General features: G+C 41.8%; 1 protein-coding gene and 1 pseudogene across 2 annotated transcripts in view; both read left to right on the top strand.

Annotated features, from left to right (window-relative positions):
• Positions 1 to 245: 245 nt before the first annotated feature.
• LOC309650496 (serine/arginine-rich splicing factor 3 pseudogene) lies at positions 246 to 797 on the top strand (annotated as a pseudogene). Its single transcript has one exon. The product of its transcript is annotated as a serine/arginine-rich splicing factor 3 pseudogene (transcript).
• A 3,037-nt stretch (positions 798 to 3,834) lies between these two features.
• Positions 3,835 to 21,009, top strand: part of LOC309650492 (uncharacterized protein) — a gene marked incomplete at its 5' end in the record, with an annotated part of 40,159 nt that continues 22,984 nt past the window's right edge. The window contains 2 exons of the mRNA XM_082478438.1: positions 3,835 to 3,883; positions 7,710 to 8,123. Coding sequence (XP_082334564.1) covers positions 3,835 to 3,883; positions 7,710 to 8,123 — 463 coding nt within the window. The remainder of the gene's footprint in view (positions 3,884 to 7,709; positions 8,124 to 21,009) is intronic.

The following is a 21,009-nucleotide window of genomic DNA, read 5'->3' as shown; positions in this document are numbered from 1 at the left end:
AACACCACCAGGCTGGCCACAAATGTCCAGCCGCTGCTCCAGCCCCGTCAGCTGTGAGTCCGGTCACCAGGGCTCTGAGTGTCTGCTCCAGGGAGCTGGGGTTCACCCTCTCACCCGGGAGGCTGGGCCAAGACAGCAGGGCCCCGGGCTGGAACATAGGTGGGAAAGCATCCCCACAGGATAGCTTGTGTAAGCAGATTCAGCTGCCAGATTCTAGAGGCCCGGGACCACCCTGTGGCCCGTGAAACCCAGGAGCCACGAGGGTCTTGCATCGTGATTCCTGTCCATTGGACTGTAAAGTTTATGTAGGGAATCTTGGAAACAGTGGTAACAAGGCTGAATTGGAACGAGCTTTAGGCTATTATGGACCACTCTGAAGTGTGTGGGGTGCTAAAAACCCTCCTGGCTTCGCTCTTGTTGAATGTGAAGATCCCCGAGATGCAGCTGATGCTGTCCGAGAACTAGATGGGAGAACACTATGTGGCTGCCGAGTAAGAGTGGACCTGTCGAATGGGGAAAAGAGAAGTCGAAATCGTGACGCCTCCTTCTTGGGGTCGTCGCCCTCGAGATGATTATCGGAGGAGGAGTCCTCCACCTCCCACACATCTCCAAGATGGAGAGCCTTCTCCGTCAGCCAGAGCAGGTCCCTTTCTAGATATAGGAGAAGAGAGAGATCCCTGTCCCAAGAGAGAAATCACAAGCCATCCCGATCTTTCTCTAGGTCTCCTAGCCGATCTAGGTCAAATGAAAGGGAAATGGAAGACCACTTTGCAAGAAGAGTGGTGTACAGGCAATAACTTCATTTGGCAGGAGTATGTACAGAATATTCAAGTTTTGTTTGAGACTTCCGAAGCTTGGTGCACTTTTTAAATGTTTTAGTTGTTCACACTTGTTTGTCTCTTGGGACAGTGACACATAAAGGTGTCATTCTCTATGGTTTGAAATGGATCCTATGAGGCATGTAATATGAAGAATTGTTACCTTACAATGTTCCCTTAAGCAAAATTGAATTTGCTTTGAATTTTTGGTCTTGCCTAGACTGATAATGAAACTCTAACTCCTGCCCACCTAAAGTGTGATGTTTACTATTATGGAAACAACACTGGCAAACATTGAAAAGACTTTCTGTAGCTGGGATATGGTATGCAGCTGTAGTTAAGCAAGCAGTCTTTAAAAGGTGCTGTGAACCCAAGCCAGCAGGTAAAAATGAAAGCCGCACCCTTACCCTAGATTAGAGGTTTAAAAATTCCACTAGTCTTCACACTGGACAAGAGGTTGTCCAGGGAGTTTAAAATCTAAGAAGTTTCAAGGAAGTTAGTTTACCTTTGAGTTAGGTCATACGTCCCCTCTGTGTTTGCTGTACATGAATACATAGCTCTTTGTAATATTCTTTGGAAATTTGAGATTATCAAGATACCAATGTCCTGCCAGATTAAGAGTATATTGTAGAGCTGAACTTTGAGTTACTGTGCAATTTTTTTTTTTCATGCTGTCATTTGTAATATGTTTTGTGAGAATCCTTGGGATTAAAGTTTTGGTTGCAAAAGAAAAAAAGAAAAGAAAAGAATCCGCCTGCCAATGCAGGGGACACAGGTTCAAGCCCTGGTCCGGGAAGATCCCAGGTGCTGCAGATCAACTAAGCCCGTGGGCCACAACTACTGAGCCTGCACTCTAGATCCTGGGAGCCAGAACTACTGAGCCCCCGTGCCACAACTACAGAAGCCCACACGCAACGACGACCCAACGCAGCAAGAAAAAAAAGACGATACTGGCCAGGTGATCAAGGGTAAAATCGTTTGTCATAAGTCCCGTTGATGGTGTGTATCCTTGATGTGACCTGAGGAAAATGGCATTTTTATCTCTGTCTGGGTCTTCCGCCCCAAACCCCATAACTCCAGACCAACCATAAGAAAACATCCGAAAACAAACAGACAAACAAATTGAGGGACAAAATACCTGACCAGTCCTCCTCAAAACTTTCAAGGTATCAAAACCCAGCGACGTCTGAGAAATGTCACAGCCCAGAGGAGACTGGGACAGAAAAAGGATGTTAGGGGAACACTAGGGAAATGCTAATAAAGTTTGGACTTTAGTTAATAACAATGTATCCATCTTGGTTCCTTAGTTGGATAAACATGTCGTACTAAGGTACTAACGAGTTGGAAATAGGGGTACTGGGTCAGGGTCCACGGCACTCTGTACACTCTGTACAGATCTTTGCAACTTTTTTGTAACTCTAAGCTCTAAAATTAAGCGAGTACTGAACAGAGCTAAGAATGTTATTTCCCTGATTTGAACATGCCTGAGTTTCTTTTCATGGTCACATTTTTGCTATCTGGATGTGTCTTGGCATCAGTAGCAAAGGAGAGTTGCCAGCCCCTGGGAAGATGTGGGTGGTTTGCAGGTGGCTTGCTCTGGAGCTGAAGACCACGGTGGGAAGTCTGCAGCCTCGGGCTGCACTTAGAACCATGGGAGGGGATGGGCCAGCTCAGTTAAGGATGGAACCTATAAATAAAACTTTTTTCTTTTCCGTTATGGCTTATCACAGGATACTGAATATAGTTCCCTGTGCTAGACAGTAGGACGTTGTAGTTTATCCATCCTATATTTAATAGTTTGCATCTGCTAACCCCAAACTCCCAATCCAACCCTCCCTCACTGTTTCTCCCCCTTGGCAACCACAAGTCTGTTCTCTATGTCTGTGAGTCTGTTTTTGTTTTGTGGACGAGTTCATTTGTGTCGTATTTTAGATTTCACATATAAGTGAGATCATATGATATTTGTCTTTCTCTTCTGACTTACTTCACTTAGTATGATCATCTCTAGGTCCATCCACGTTGCTGCAAATAGCATTATTTCATTCTTTTTATGGCTGAATAATATTCCATTGTATATATGTACCACATCTTCTTTATCCATTCATCCATCAGTGGACATTTAGGTAGCTTCCATGTCTTGGCTACTGTAAATAGTGCTGCAATGAACATTGGGGTGCGTGTATCTTTTCTTTCTTTCTTCCTTCTTTCTTCCTTTCTTCTTTTCTTTCTCTCTCTCTCTTTCTCTCTTTCTTCCTTTTTTTCTCTCTCTCTTTCTCTCTTTCTTTCTTTTTTCTTTCTTCTTTTATTGTCACACGGCATGTGAGATCTTAGTTCCCTGACCAGAAATGGAACCCATGCCCCCTGCACTGAAAGCACGGAGTCTTAACCACTGGGCAACCAGGGAAATCCCAGGGGTGTATGTATAGTTTTGAATTAGAGTTTTCTCCGGATCTATGCCCAGGAGTGGAATTGTGGGACCCTATGGCAGCTGTATCTGTTCCTGCACGCCTCACATCAACCACCTGCACTCCAATCCTTGCTCTCAACGTCATCTTCGGGGAACCCAACCTGCGACAGGGACCTTGACAAGAAGAAATGGCTCAGGGAAAAGCTACCTGCACAGGGAGGAGATAGAGGCCATCGCCCCTGGGGTGCGGCGGGGACAGTGGGCACAGAAATTTGTCATTTCACCCACCCCCGATACTCATCTCAGCCCTCCTGGCTGCCCCACTCTAGGTCACCTCGGGATACAGAGGTGACCCGGTTAGAGTCCCTGCCTGTGCAGGAATCTGGGGGCACCAGCGGGTCTGAATAATATTAGTGCAGGGTATCCCCCATGGCACTGGGTTTATTCGGAGCGGGTCATCCTCTGCTGAGGGCCTCTCCTGGTCACTGTGTGGGGTTTAGCAGCATCCCTGGCCGCACCCATTTGATTCCAGGGTCCCCTCCCCCCCAGTTGTGACAACCACAGATTTTCCACACACATCACGGAAGAACTGGGTGAGGCGGGGGCAGGATGGCTCTGGGCGAGGACAGCTGTGTTGAAGCAACCAGCCTGGCCCAGGGCAAGGTCTGCCCCAATCCCGTCAGCGCCTGAATTTAGAACTGCCCCTTTCCTCTCCCACCTCCCTTGCCCTGCAGTGGTCTCCGAGACATCATCCCCAAGTAATAAATCACACCTTCTCAGTTTACTGTTTGCTGCCCTCGCTAGAACGTGAGCTCTTTGAGGACAGGGATGCTGTTATGTCCGCAGCACCTAGAATAGTGTCTGCTCTGTAGTAGATGCTTCATAAATACTTGCTGAATAAAGGAGTTGAATACAGGGATAAGTGGATGAATGAATGAAGGTTACAATGGAAGGAGGGGGGAGATTCCCTTTCTGGCTCTCGGGGGTTGGGAGATCAAGTGAAAGATCTGTCCTAAATAGGCTGACCAGCCTTCTGGGGTCCCCTGGGACTGAGGGTTTCCCCAGAATTCCAGCGCTCAAACCTGAGCGGTCCTGGGCAAACTGGGGGCGGGTGTTGGTCACCCTATCTAAACACAGTAACAATTCCAGCTGCAATAGCAATGGCCAATGACCTCTACGGTCTTATTGACCATGCACAGTTCTCTACCTGGCAGGGAAGGGTGGGCCGGGATTGGAATTCTGGTGATCCAGGGCGGGTGAGGGCACACCCCGGGCTTGTGGAGTGGAGTCCAGGAAGGTTCTGGAGGAAGTGACAGTGACACAGGAGGGAGGGAGGAGTCTAAGGAAGAACGTCCCACATGACAACATGTGCCAATGGCCCTGGGCCCAAGGTCACACCTGACCAGGGCTTGCTTTTTTTTATTTTCTAATTTACTTTTTCCCACATGGATATGCAATTGTCCTAATGCCATTTATTGAAAACTCCTTAATTTCCCTACTTTCTATCATATCAAGTTCTCATATATCTGTTTCTGGACCTTTATTCTATACCATAGAGCTATACGTCCCATCCTTGCACCACTAGGGCTGTTTCATCACTATAACTTTATTTATCCATTTTTTTTGGCCGTGCCGTGCGGCATGTGGGATCTTATTTCCCTGACCAGTGATCGAACCCGCGTCCCCTGCAGTGGAAGCTCGGAGTCTTAATCACTGGACCTCCAGGGAAGTCCCCAGGGCTTGCTTTGACATCCATGGAATGGTGGCAGGTGGGCACAGGGAGCAGCTGTCTGTGAGCCATCCTGTGTAGAAATGCAGGGTGGAGGGGAGGACAGGTGGAGCTGGAGGGGGAGAAGCGGAGGAGGGAGGGAGGAAGGGAGGGAGGCCGGGTGAGAGACAGACAGAGAGTTTCCTGAGACAATAGCTCTGGCCGTGTCCTAGGGCATGAAAGCTGAAAATAGCTCCTAGTGCCGGGAGCCTTGGAGCCGGAGCCTGGGAGCCACGGTGACTGGCTCTCCTCCCTGGTGTGTGTGTGTTGCAGCGGGGGGGTGGGGGGGTTGGCTCTGGGCTTCTCAGGCTGGGAATGGGGTGCACAGAGCAGGGACGGAGCAGGGACCCTTCTCTCTGGGACCTCGTGGGCCATCCTCAGCTCACAAAGCTGAGCCACTCCTGGCCCTACGAGTGGGGGGCTTATCCTCCCTGTCCCCTGGATCATACCCCCTCACACACAACTTCCCCATGTGTGTTCCCAGCAACCAAGAGAATCTGTTTTTAAAAGATTTGGGGGAGGGGGGTAACCATACAAACAAGAGCAGAATGGATACTTTTTCAGAATATGAATGGCTCTGTGTAAGCCCACCCCCAGGGTAACCACAGTCCTGACCTCTAACACTCTTGACGAGTCAGCCTTGGTCTGGGCTTGCGGACCCACGGAAGCTTCCTCATCCCCTCCTTCAGATCCTGACTCTCCCTCGGCGTCTTTGTGAGAAGCACCCGGGGAAGTGGGACTGCTAGGCTGTACTGCTGCTAGAACTCCACCTGGGCTCCACCAGGCTCCAGCCCCCTGCCCTGTCCACCTAACTGATCCTGAGGCACCTCAACTGGTAGGAGCAGCATCACCTTCCCTCCTGGGACTTGTGACACTTAAGGGAGACCCCGAAAGACAAGCCTTTGGCTCCCTGGCTGGCAAAGAGCAGGTACTCAATTGTCATAAGTGTCCGTATCAGTGAGGGTTCTCCAGACAAACAGAATCCATACGGGGTGTGTGTGTATATACACACACACGTACATATGTACAAGCATACAAAAATATACAGCTGTGTACATATGCAGTATGCGTACACACATATACACATATAGTATATACAATAAACTCATACATATATACACACATAAAATGCAGTTTGTATATATACAGTATGTATACACACATATACACATAATATATACAATACACACATACATATACACTATACATACACACATATAAAATGCATAGTTTGTATATATACAGTATGTACACATACGTATAACATATGCAATATACACACCTAGGTACATATATATCATACATATATACACACATACAAAGATATTTAGGTGTGCATATAGACAGTATACATACATACACATATAATATATGCAATACATACACGTACATACATATAGACACACATATACACCTACATATAAAAGCATATAGCATAAAAATATATGTGTACTGTATATAGAAATTCATCGTATATATACATACATATATCATATATATAAGATATATACACATACATATATACAATGTATACACACACACACACCTATATGTAAATATGCGCATGGACATACACATATAAATTCATACGCAAGTGTGTATATAATAGTATATTCATATATACATATAATACCTAGAAACATATACACATGCAGGTATACAACAGATATACACACCTATATATAAATATACACTGTATACATACATACATACAGTGTACATACACTGTCTATATACACACACCCATAAATCAATATATGGGTGTGTGTATATATACAGCATGTTCACATTTATAATATGTATACTATATATATATATACACATACATACATGTATACAATATATACACACAAATATATAGGCTTGTATGTATACTGTATATAGTACTTACACATATACTACAAACGCACGCACATATAAACATATGTGTATACATATATATAATATGTATACACACATATACAAATTAATAGGCTTGTATATATTCAGTATTTTTACATATATAGTTTTGTTTTAAGGAGTTGACTCATGTGACCGTGAGGCAGGCAAGTCAGGGCAGGACTCTGGGCTGGAGACACAGGGAAGAGCTGATGTGCCAAGGCCATTGGAGGAACAGTTCCCTCTTTCTACGGAACCTCATTTTTCTCTCCAGTCCTTCAACTGATGGACGAGGCCCACCCACGCCACGGCATTGACAATCTCCTTTATGCAAAGTGGTCCAATTTCAGTGTTCATCTCTTCTGAAAAATACCTTCCTGGCCACATCTGGAATAATGTTTGTGGTTGCCGGGGCCCCACGCAGTGCGCACATGAGATTAACCATCCCCGTGGCGATGACACTTTATTTTCTCCCTTGACCATTGTCACTACTATTCCAATTAAAATGGCAGCGCCATGAGGGCAGGGCATTTCCTTTTTTGCCAGTACTGAGCGTCCAGGTCTGGTGCCTAGCATAGGCTAAATACACAGCATTTTTGTGAACAGAAGCCAGGATTCCGGCTGCCATATTTAATGAGGAATTATAGTCTTATTATTGGGGGGGAGGTGTCACGGTACGTCAAGGGCGGGAGTCGAACCCGCCACCCCAGGCCCCGAGGGGTCTCCCCGGGTCTCCACTTCGGGCCGGTGGGTGTGGCCGGGGGCAGCTGAAGACGTGCGTGCGTGCTTGCGTGCGTACGTGCGTGCGTGCGTTCGTACGTGCGTGCGTGCGTGCGAGGGGGCGGGTCCACGGGGCGGGAGGCGCTCGCTGCGAGTGAGTGGTTCAGCTGGCCCCCGGCTCATTGTGCTTGCCTCACGCCGGCCCCAGTTGGCAGCAGCGCTGGAGGCCCCGGGCCTGTGACCACAAAGAGGGAGCCGGGGGCCGGACGGGAGCAGGCCGCCGGCGGCGGCGGCGGCGGCGGCGGCGGCGGCGGCGCGGCGGCGGCGCCGGCTGAGGCCCAGGCCAGGCTCCCTCCCCTCAGCCTCCCGCCCGCCCGCCTGTCCCGCCCCCGCCGGCGGCGCCCCGCCCCTCCCCCAACCGCCAGACTAGCCTGGTGCGGGGGCCGCGCGCGAAAACGTGGGGGAGAAGCTGAGGCTGGAGTCGCCCGTGGTGGCCGAGCCCGCCGTCTACCCATGGCTGCTGCTGGTCTACGTGAGTGCCGCCCGTCCCCTCTTCCTGGACCTCCACCTCTCTTCCCCCAGGGCGCGCGCTGAGCCCACCGAGAAACGGAGCGACTCGAGTCGCCAGACCCTCTTTGGAGCCCCCCTTCCCGCCCTGCCTGCTTCTCCGCGGCCGTTTCCAGCCCCCGTGCGCAGGGTGGGCAGAGGGGAGCCGGGGCCGGCCGGGGGCACAGACTCGGCCGCGGGGACCCCGCGCTTCCGAGGGTCGCCCGAGCCGGTCTGCCGTTGGCCCTGTAGGGCTGGGGACCCCGGTCCCCCCCCACCGGCCTGAACTGCTGGCGGGCTTGCCCTTCCGTACTTTATGATCTGACACGTCGGGTTTCTTTTTCCTGGCCAGCTTTACCATTACCTGCCCAGCTTTCCCAGCATCCCCTGATAATGTGTTAGATATTCAAGTTTTAGGGCCCGGTCCCAGCCCTATGGAATCAGCAACTCTGGTGGGGCTCAGTGATCTCTGTTACAACAGACCCTCCAGATGATTTTTATTCACCTTAAAGTTTGAAAATATCTGCATTGTCAGCTGGCCAAAGCATCCACCAGCAGGTGAAGGGGAGTGGCGCCTGGAAAAGATAGGGACTAGCCAAGGTAAGTACAGTAGCATTTGCCATGGTAGTAATGGAGAATGCCTTTTCTCCACTGGTTGGCACAGACTAGTAGTATCTGGGAGCAGTGGCAGGGTTATTTCGGATGCTTTACATTGCAATGTAGAGTGACCGCTGTCCTGGTTTGCCAGGGACTTCCCCTGTGTGAGCACTTAAAATCTCATCCTGGCAAACCCCTTAGCCTTGGGTTTGAAAAACTTAGGGAATAACATGAAATTTAGGGGAAACATGATCTAGGTTTTGGGCAAGTCACAAGTGCTAATTAAAGCTAAGCAAGTATGGACAACATCTAGCCTCCTTTACCCCTTTGCGGGGAGGTAAATCTTGATTGGGTGAGAGGACTTATTGTTAAGAGATCTTTGTAGAAACATCCCCTTCTGCTTAGTCCGCTGGTTCTCGGTTCTGGCTAGACATTGGCATCGTCTGAGGAGAGTTAAAATGATTGTATTGGTCTAGCATGACCAACCGTCGGTGTGAGGGTTTTTAAAAAGTGCTTCAGAGGATTCTAATGTGCAGCCAAATTTAGGTGCCACTGCTTAAGCTTTTGAACCGCTGCTACGTATTTTCACCTCATCTTGCTGTGAGAATATCCAACTGTAGTTGAGGTTTGTTTTTTTTCTTTTTCTTTTTTTAACTGTCTTATTATAAGATTTACTGTCTTAAATAAGATTGAATGTACAGAAACTCCTGCTAGTCCATCTGGTATAGCTGGATACCCGGAGTAATATCGTTAAGATATGTACCATTTAAGTATTGTGACTGGCCTTTTAAAAATTAACATATGCATTAAATTAGTATTGATAGTATAGATCTCTTTCGAAGTTGTCATGTTGGGGAGCTATACCTCTAATCTGCTGCCATTGCTAAATATCTGGACACCTCTTATTAGGAATTGCTTTAAAAAATCTTTAGGGATTAAAACCAAGATTGCTGTATTATTTGTACTGGGACCACAAAAACCTCACGAAGTTCCCCTGCTGTACCTTCTACCCCCATCTCTAACCCTTGGCAACTTCTAATCTGTTCTCCATCTCCACAGTTTTGTTATTTTAAGAATAATATGTAAACATAATCATGAATTACTTAATCTTCGGAGATTGGCTTTTAAAAAATTTTCCCTCGGCATCATTCCCTTGAAGTTCATTTCAATTTTTGCATATATTAATAATTTGTTCCTTGTTGTTGCTCGGTAGTATTCTATCATAAGATTTTATCACAATTTGTTTCAACATTCACCCATTGAAAGACATTTGGGTAGTTGCCAGTTTTCGGCTATTAGAAATAAAACTGCTATGAACATTTATGTGTAAGTTTCTGTGGGAACTTCATTAAGTTTTTGTTTCTTTTGGATAAATGCTCAAGAGTACAATTACTGCATTGTAGGGTGAATCTACTTTTAGGATTAAAAGAGACTGTCAAGCTGTTTCTCAGAGTGGCTAAACCATTTTATTTTCCCACCAGTGATGTGATATAATTTTTCTACGTACTCGCTAGCATTTGATGTTGTCACTATACTTTAATTTTAGTTATTCTCTGATATCTCATTATGGTCTTAATTTGCATTTCCCTGACGGCTAACGATGTTGAACATCTTTTCATGTGCTTCTTTGCCATGTGTATATTCTCTTCCATGAAATGTCTGTTCCTGTCTTCTGACTATTTTCTAGTTGGATTTTTTTAAGTTGTTTGGAGAGTTCTTTGTATATTATAGATACAAGTCATTTGTCTCCTATGGGGTTTTCAAATATGTTTTCCCACTGTGTAATTTGAGTTTTCATCCACTTAAAAGGATCTTCTATGAAGCATTTTTAACTTATTTTGATGAGATCCAATTTATCAGTTTTTGCTTTTATTGATCATACTTTCGGTGTCAAGTCTAAGAATTATTCACCTAGTTCTAGATGCCAAAGATTTTCTCCTATTTTTTTTTTCTAAAACTGTCCTGCTTTTACATTTAAGATTATGATCCACTTTGATTTAATTTTTGTGTAAGATGTGTAAGGTTTAGGTTAAGGTTCATTGTTTGTTTGTTTGTTTTTGTCGAGGGATGTCCAACTGTTTCAGTACCATTTTTTGAAAAGTCTATTCTTCCCTGATAGCTTTTGCACTGCTGTCAAAACCAAGTTAAATGTATTTGTGTCGGTCTATTTCTGGGTTCTCTGTTCCATTCCATTGATCTGTGTATCTACCCTCCATCATTATGGCGAAATCTTGAAATTGGGTAGATTAATTCCTCCCATTTTAATCTTCCTTTACAAATTGTTTTAGCTATTCTTCAGCCTCTTCCTACCATATAAATCTTAGAATAAGCTTGTCTATATCCACAAAAACCTTGAGGGCATTTTAAGAGTAATTGTGTTAAGCCTGTTAACTTGGGGAGAATTGACATCTTTATTATGTTGTGTTTTCTAATCCATGAACAAGGTATGTCTCCCTATTTGTTTGGGACTTTTAAAATTTTCTTCATCAGCATTTTGTAATTTTCAGTATAGAGGTCCTATAAATGTCTTATTGGGCTTCTATTTAAGTATTTATTTAGGTCAGTTGTAAATGGCATCACATATTTTTATTTAAGCTTCTACACATTTGTTATTAATATGTAATTTGATAAAATTGTGTGGATCTTGTACTCTAAAACATTTACAAACGAATATTATTTCTCAAGCTTTTTGTGGATTCCTTGGTATTTTCTCCATTTAGATTATCATCTCATCTTCAGATATAGACAGTTTTAGTTTTCCTTATTCAATATAATAGGATATATTACTATTCAACATTCAGTAGGATATATTCCTTCCTATTCAACATAGTAGGAATAGTTCTTTCATCTTTTAAATAAACTTTTTAAAAATTTAACTGTTAAATTTATCTATTTATTTATTTTTGCTTTATTTTCTTACTAGAACCTCCAGTAATATATTTAATAAAAGTGGTGAGAGCAGATATCGGTGCCTTGTTTCTGATCTTACAGAGAAAGCGTTCAGTCTTTCACAGTTAAATATAATGTCGGTATAGGTTGTTTGTAGATCATCTTTATGAGTTTCAGTATGTTCCTTTTCTATTCCTAGTTTGCTTGGAGTTTTTTTTCTTCTTTTTTTAAAATCATGAATGGGATTGGATTTTATCAAATGCTTTCTCTGCATTAATGATTAGGATCACATGACTTTTCCCCCTTAATCTGTTGGATATGGTAGATTACATTGTTTGATTTTCAAATATTTAACCAACTTTGCATAACTGGAATAAATACCGCTTGGTCATGGTATATTATTCTTTTTATATATTTCTGGATTTAATTTGCTAATATTTGGCTGAGGATTTTTACAGCCAATTTCATAAAAAATACTGGGCTGTAGTTTTCTTCTTTCTATACTGTCCCAGTCTGGTTTTGGTATCAAGGTAATACTGGCTTCATAAAATTAATTAGGAACTGTTCCCTCTACTTCCGTTTCTTATCAAGTCATGTAAAATTGGTGTTAATGCTTTAAGTCTTGGGTAAAAGTGAAACATCTAAGCCTGAATATTTCTTTTGGGAGTTTTTAAATGAAAAATCAGTGTTTCTCATAGTTACAGGAAAATTGAGATTGTCTCTTTCATCTTGGCTGAGTTTTGGTAATTTTGGGTGTAGACGCATTGGTCCATTTCATCCACAGTTTTGAATTTATAGTGTAGACTTGTTCATAATAACGTGTCCCTTATTAACCTGCAGGATATGTCATGGTATCCCTGGTTGCATTTCTGATATCTGTGATTTGTGCCATCTCTCTTTTTATCTTTATCAGTCTTGCTACATCTTTCTTGATTAGATTGTTTATTTTGAAGAACCAGCCTTTTGTTTCATTGATTTCCTCCCCCCCCCCATTTTCCTGTTTTTAGTTTCATGGATTTTTGTTTCATCTTTATTATTTCCTTCTTTCTGCTTGTTTAGTGTTTTTTCCTCTTCCGTTTTTACTATTTTAATATAGAAAATTAGACTATTTCTTTGAAATATTTTCTTTCCCAATTTAGTGCTATAAACTTGCCTTTCAGCATTGCTTTCACTTCATTCCACAAACGTTGATCTGTTATATCTCCATTTTCTTTTATTCTATGCATTTAAAATTTTTTCCTTGACTTTTTACCCATGAGTTATTTGGAATTGTGATGTTTAGTTTTCATGTGATTGAAGATTTTCCTGTTGTCTTTCTGTTATTGATTTCTAGTCTGGTTCCATTATGGCTAGAGAACATACTCTCTCTGATTTTAATTCTTTTAAATCTGCTAATGTTTTTTTATCACCCAGTGTATGGTATATGAGTGAATGTTCCATGGACACTTGAATATGTATTCTGCTTTTATTGAGTGTGTTCTTTAAATGTCAGTTATATCCTGTTGATTGATGATGTTTTCAGTTCTTCCATACCCTTGCTGATTTTTCTCTCTGGGAGTTCTATAAATTGCTGTGTTGAAGTCTCAAATAATAATTGTGGATTTGAAATTTTCTCCTTTTACCTTTTTCAGTGTTTGCTTCATGTGTTTTGAAGTTCTGTTGTTTGGTGCACACGCATTTAGTATCACTAGGTCATCTAGGTGGATTATTCCTGTTATCTTTATGTAATGACCCTCTTTGCCCCTAATAATTTCCTTTGCTCTGAAATCTACTTTATCTGATATTAATATAGCCATTTCTGCTTTTTCTGATGAATGTTCACATGATATACCTTTTTCATCCTTTTACTCTGAACTACCAATATCATGATGTTTAAAGTAAGCTTCTTATAGACAGTATATAGTTGGATCATGCTTGTGATTTTTTCATCTACTCTTCCAATGTCTGTCTTTGACTTGGCTATTTAGATCATTTACAGTTAATGTAACGATTGCTATGTTAAAGATGAGGTCTAGCATTTTATTTTTTTTATGTTTATTTTTTATTTTATTTTTTTCACACACACACACACTGTATTTTATTTTTACAAGAGATAAATAGACTGACAACAAGCATTCTACATGGATGACCACAACAAAAGCAACAATGATTGCAATTACCAAACATGAAACACACTCATGCTATGTCATAATATTGACATTCAGTCCAGTAATCCTCCACTGTAACAGCTCCTTTACTTTGCAGTGAAAATTGATTTGTATATTCTTTGCCTCTGAGTCCTTGTGAGATTTTTTTTTAATTCAGACGGAAAGTCACAAAAATTATACTCATCCTCATCAGTTCACTCAGTCCCATGTAATTAAATTTTTTTTCATCTTGATCTTTTGTTAGCACTTTTATGAGTTCATCAGTTTTTCATTAGAGTTCTGAAAATGCTTATTCATTCAGTTCAGTAGTACAGTCAGTTACCAGAAACCTGTACTTGTCAGAGTCTTTTCCATGAATTTCTTGAAGATGAAACCCTTTTATAGGAACATATTTGCCAAAGCATCAGAGTACACCCAGAACTGTCTGTAAATGAGAAAAGACTTAAAAATGACCACAGTTAAAGATTTGATGAAAGTTCATAATAATGCAGTTGACAAGAAAATTAGTTATTTCTGAGATATACATTTTAAAGTAATAACTAGGATTATTACTTATAACATTATACCAGAACATATAAGATTTTTAGAAATTTCATGTAATGTCTGAAACATTTATATTAACATATTTCCATACATATTTCAATACAAATACAAATATAAGATTTTTAGAAATTTCATGTAATGTCTGAAACATTTATATTAACATATTTCCATACAAATAACCCAATGAAAGTTTAGTATTAGTTGTTTTGTTTGTTTGTTTTTTTATACTGCAGGTTCTTATTAGGCATCAATTTTATACACATCAGTGTATACATGTCAATCCCAATCGCCCAATTCAGCACACCACCATCCCCACCCCACCGCAGTTTACCATTTTATTTTTTGTTTTGTCTTTTACCTCAGTTTCTCAATCCTGTGTTTCTCTTATTTTGCCTTCTTGTGGGTTACTTAAACATTTTTTAATAAGTCCATTTTAATCTAATTTATTTATAATCGTTTGTGGATACTGTTTGTATAGTTTTCTTAGTGGTTGCTTTTGGCATTACACTATACATATGTAACTTATCATAGCCTACTGGAATCAGTGGTTTATTACTTCAAGTGAAGTTTCAAAATTTTACTTCCATTTAGGTCTCTTAATAGTCCCCAGTTTTAAAGTATGATTTTCTGTAGTATTTCCTTTATATACATTGAGAACCACATCAGATGGTGTCATAATTTTTGCTTTGACCATCAGAGGGAATTTAAGAAACTCATGAGGCTAATGATAGTCTCTTATATTTATCCCACTTGTTTTCACCCATTCCATTGTTCCCCTTTTCTTTCTGAAGTTGCCAGTCTTCTGTTATTTTTTTTTATGTTTGCATAACAGTAGGTGATATCTGGGCTTTCCAGTGCCATTGGATATGAGTTTCAGGAAACACTGAGCCTGGCTCACTTAATGCTACTGAGTTGGAGGGTTTGTATACGTTGGGCCTGTTGGCACAGCAGATGCTAGCAGATTAGACTAATGCTGATGGGACTAGTGCCACAGGAGGATGCATTCCCATTCAGGCTATGCTGCTGCTACAGTAGATCAAATCCCCCTCTACCCCAAGTGTGGGGCAGTGACCTGCTGCTGTCACTGCTTCTTTATTAGGCTGCTTTCGCCTCAGGTGTGTGGTGGGATCCCTTGGAAGCTGCTGCTGCTGTCAATCACAGGGTTAAATTCATTTTAGAAATACTTAAATATAAATATATAGCCTGGCTCTTGTAGGACCTCTGTATTTGTTTTTTTATTGCTTTCATACGAATTACCACAAATTGAGTGACTCAAAACATCGTAAATTTATTACCTTACAAGTCTGACATTGGTCTCAATTGAGTAAAGTAAAAGTGTTGGCAGGATCGACAGATGAATGGATAAAGCTGTGGCACATATATACAATGGAATATTACTCAGCCATAAAAAGAAATGAAATTGAGTTATTTGTAGTGAGGGGGATTGACCTAGAGACTGTCATACAGAGTGAAGTAAGTCAGAAAGAGAAAAACAAATACCGTATGCTAACACATATATATGGAATCTAAAAAAAAAAGAAAAAAATGGTTATGAAGAACCTAGGGGCAGGACAGGAATAAAGACTCAGCCATAGAGAATGGACTTGAGGACACAGGGAGGGGGAAGGGTAATCTGGGATGAAGTGAGAGAGTGGCATGGACATATATATACTACCAAATGTAAAATAAATAGCTAGTGGGAAGCAGCCACAAAGCACAGGGAGTGGAATCCTGCAGTGTTTGCTGATGGGTCATTTTGGAAGAGCTGACTTTCAGTCTGAAGCTCTGCCTGTTTGCATCTGAAGAATCTGCATTTAAGGAGAGGGTGTATGAGGAAGGGGGTGTATGAGGGACAAAGGTGTCCTGGGTGCAGATGAGCCAGGACCTGACCAGCTGCCTTTTGGGTCCTCTGGTCCCATCTCTTGGTCTGTGCCTCATCTGCATCATCACTGTCCCCGCTGGCACCCCTGGGGTGTTGTTGTCTGAGTGAGATTTCCCTGGTGCCCCTGCTCTCCTCCCCTCCTCCTGCTGGTTGGGGAGGGAACTGCTTGTTGTGTGGTCTGTACTCCTGAGGCACGAAGGACCCTGTAGCATGGACCTGCAGAGTGTGGGATGTGGTCCCAAGAGCATGGGGCCCACATAGGACACAACATCGGGGCATGACCAGTATTAGGGCTGCCTCATCACTGACAGGGAATGTTGTCCAGATCGTGCTCGGGAGGGTGTGGTGGGTGGCCTGGGACCCTAGAGGCCCCATTCCTATCCTGGAGCTTGGAGAGTGCATCCCCATGGGCTCCAGATTCACCCCATATCTCAGCCATATCCCTCTGTCCTGTCTTTGAACTCAGGAAAACGAGTTCTCTTGTCCACAACATAGGCCTGGTCCTGTTGGTATTAGGATTCTTTAAGTTAGGCATCCTGGGATAGCTCTTTTTAGGCCTGAGAAGGAACAACTCAGGAGTGTACAACAATTTCAGATGAAACTAATATTCAATGACTATCTCTAACTACTCGGTTGTTGACTTCTATTAGTCATTATTCTCCTGGTTTTAGCTCTGATGTGGGGATTACAGAGGAGTCAACATTTAAATCTTCATAATCTGTGTATTTGTAGCTTCAGTATCATTACTGACCCATAGTTTTTTATGGTTTGGGAAGAGTTATTGATTTCATGTGTCATGTAAAGGATTCACAATGATGATAGGGCAATTAAGATTACAATAATGGCTAGTAAATTGTTCACATTTTCTCTACCTGTGCATCTATTGTATGCAAGTGAGTTAGTTTAGATGTCAATATTAGTGAAATGATATAGAGGACTAGAGAACTTATTTTAAAAATCACTATTAATGTGTGATGATGAAAATGTAAAAGTTCTTCCATAATCGGTGATGTTGTATCTTGAGAGCCTAGATGAAAGTGATATGCCTTAGTAATATACAGGATTTTAGCCTATGATTTAACTTTGACAAAGCTACATCACTTTTTACTTTTATCTCATTTATTGAGAAAGACATAATTGTTATGGTGTTGGCTTGAAACTGGTTGAAAAGGACTTGAGTCCTTCCTTATTTCACATTTACATAGGTAGGATCTTGAAACATAGGATATGGTGGAGGGCATTCGTGTAACCATTCTAGGTTAGGAGTAGCAATTTCCACTGCTAAGACTTCTTGTTTAGATGCAAATGCTTTTCAAAGTATGAAGATTATTAGCATTACTGCTGCTACGGAGATGAATGAGCCTAAAGATAAAATATTTCATGTTGTGTGTGCCTCAGGGTACTCAGACTAACGTAGTGACATCCCTGAGAGGCCAAGAAAGTGCTGCAGGAAGTCATATTTACTACTACAAATATACTTGTGAAGTGAATTTTTGCTCATGCTGAGTTAACTGTATAACCTGAGAATAGTGGGAATCAGTGTAGGAAGCCTCCTATAATAGTGAAGACTGCTCCCATGGACATTAGGTCACGGAAGTGTGCTACTACATAGTATGTATCCTGGAGGACAATGTCTGGGGATGAGTTGGCTAAGATGATTCCTGTCAAACCACCTACTGTAAAAAGAAAAACTAAAGCCTAAAACTCATAGTATAGTGGGAGGTCATATAATATTACCTCCGTGAACAGTTGCTAACCAGGGACTTCCCTGGTGACGCAGTGGTTATGAATTCGCCTGCCAATGCAGGGGACATGGGTTCGAGCCCTCGTCTGGGAAGATTCCGCATGGCGCGGAGCAAAAAGCCCATGCACCACAACTACTGAGCTGCCCTCTAGAGCCTGCAAGCCACAACTACTGAAGCCCACGCGCCTAGAGGCCGTGCTCTGCAACAAGAGAAGCCACTGCAATGAAAAGGCCGTGCACCGCAACCAGAGAAAGCCCACGTGCAGCAACCAAGACCCAACGCAGCCAAAAAAAAAAAGAAACGAGAAAGAAAACTTAAATAAAGAGTTGCTAATCAGCTAGATACTTTTACTCCTGTAGGGATAGAAGTAATTACGGTAGCTGATGCAAAGTATGCTCCTGAGTCGACAGCTATCCCTATGGTAAACATATGATGGGCCCACAAGAGAAATCCTAAAAAGCCAGTGGACGTGACTCATACTAGTCCCAAATAGCTGAAAGGCACTTTTTGTCCTAAATAGTATGTAATGATATGTGAGATTATAACAAAGCCTGGTAGGCCATGAATACAGACTTCAGGGTGACCAAAGAGTCAGAATAGGTGTTGGTATAGGATTCAGTCTCCTCCTGCAGGGTCAAAGAAAGTAGTGTTTAGATTTCTGTCTCTTAACAATATGGCAATTCTGGCTGCTCAGACTGAGAGTGGTAATTATAGTAATATGGCTATAGTTGGGAAAGATTAAACAAATACTGGTGTTTGGTATTGGGATATGACTGATAGTTTTGTATTAAAGACTATAGTAATAAAAGTAATAGCACCAAGAATTGAAGAGACACCTGCTAAATGTAAGGAGAAAATGGTTAGATCGACAGAGGCTCCTTCATGGGCCAGATTGCAGGCTAGAGCTGAATATAGGGTTCCACTTGTACCAGAACCAGCTTCTACTATTGGTGATATGAGTAAGAGTAAGAATGATGGGGGAAGTAGTCAAAAGTTTATATGATGTACTGGGGGAAATGCTACCTCAGGTGCCCCAGTTATTAGTGGCCCAAGTCAGTTTTCAAATCCTGAAATCATAATGGGTACAACTATAAAGAAAATTATTACAAGTGCAGGGACTGTTATGACTACCTTACAGATTTGGGCATCTCCAAGTAGCGCTCCAGGTTAGCATAGGTCAGCCAGGATTAATATACTTAAGGCGCTGCCTGCTACTCCAGCTCAAGCACCAAATAGTAAAGATAAAATGCCGATATCTTTGTGATTTGTTGAAAATAATCAGCAGTGTATGAACAGAGGTAAAATGACTGAGCTAGCATTCGACTGTAAATCTAAAGACAGAGATTGAGCCCTCTTTCTGGCAAACCCTGTGGTGAATCAACAGATTGAATTGTAACTTGAGAGAAGCAGCTTCAATTCTGCCGGTGATTTTCCTGCCTTTTTTTTTCTTCTTTTTTCTTTCTCAAAGGGAGGAGAAGTAGATTGAAGCCAGTTGACTAGAGGATTTGCCTGTTAACTAAAATTTCCTGGGGTTAAAACTCATCAATCTCGTAAGGATTTGGCTTAATTACAGTGTTTGCTTTGCATTCAATTGATATAGGAGAAAGTCCTGCAGTCCTTATTTTTAGAAATTAAGTAAATTGTACTTGTTTAGGGTTTTGAAAGCTCTTGGTCTAAGCTAACCTAAATTCCTATTCCAGCACTGATAGGATGGGTGTTATGGGTAGTAATCGTGTGGCTATTATGATGAGTAATGATAGGAAAGTTATTTGTTTTGTATGTTCAAATTGTTGTACTTTTGTGTTGTTTAATGAAGGGAATATAGTTAGTGATGTGGGTTATGTTAGCTGCAAGTAGAAGTATATGCTGAGGACTGCTGTGATGGCTATTAGTGTTGGTAGAATGATGTTATCATTTTTGTTATCTCTTGGATAATTATTCATTTGGGTCAAAACCCTGATAATGGTGGGCGACCTCCTAATGACACTATAATGCTGAGGATAAGGATCCTGATGGGAGGTGTTTTATCTCATGTGTGTGATAATGATACCCTTGTAGTACATGATCTGGGTATAAATAGGAAGAAGATAGTGTTGTTATGATATAAATTAGTATGTTTAGGATTGTTATACTTGGAATATACATTATAATAGCTGTTATTCATCCTATATGGGCAACTGATGAGGAGGCTGTAATTTTTTCCAGGTGAGTATGGCTAAGTCTGCCTCAGCGTCCAACTATGATTTATAATATCACTATGATTAACAGTATGTTTAGGTTGATGGATGGTGACATGTGGTATAAAACTGATAGGGGTGCAATTTTGTCATGTTGATAGCATCAGGCCTGCTGTTCATGGAATGCCTTGAGTTACTTCGGGCACTCAGAAGTGAAATGGGGAATGTCCTACTTTTGTGACAAGGACGATTGTCATGATAGTGGATGCTGCTGGATTAAAGATTTTTGTAATCCATTGTGTTCTTTGACCAGAGTATATTAGATTAATGATAATAGCCATTATAAGTAGTATTGATGTGGTGGATTGTTTTAGAAAATATTTGTTGGATGCTTCTGTAGCTTATGGGTTCATGTTTTTTATTAGAATGGGGATACCATTAACCAGTGTGAGCTTGTTACTACAATTATATTTCCTGAAATAATGGTCAGTAGAATGATAGTAAAAAACAATGAGAGTTTATTAGTACAGGAAGGATATACAACAATATTTTGGGGGTATGGGCCTTGAAGCTTTCTTAGAGAACCTTACTATATAGCATTGTGGTGTAATGTGGTAGCATGGAGAATGTAAAATTCTTAGAAATAAGTTCAATTCCAGGAATAAGCGCATTTAAACCTCTATCATTTACTTTATCAAAGTAACTCTTTAGTCAAACATATTTCTTAAGTTTGCTGTGGGTTGCCTGGTATGATGACAGGTAGTGAAAACTCTCATATACATAGGGCTAATGTTAGTAGTAAAAAGATTTTTTATAAGAGATGTATACGTTGATCATATCAAAATTGTGGGTAGGATGCTCGAATTCATCGAAAGGAGATTGTTAGATGTGT

The sequence above is a fragment of the Balaenoptera physalus genome (genome assembly GCF_965194825.1).
Source record: "Balaenoptera physalus genome assembly, contig: SUPER_1_unloc_24, whole genome shotgun sequence".
Classification (NCBI taxonomy): Eukaryota; Metazoa; Chordata; class Mammalia; order Artiodactyla; family Balaenopteridae; genus Balaenoptera; species Balaenoptera physalus.
Note: the sequence above shows the minus strand (reverse complement) of the source record. Positions and strands in the feature narration are given on the sequence as shown.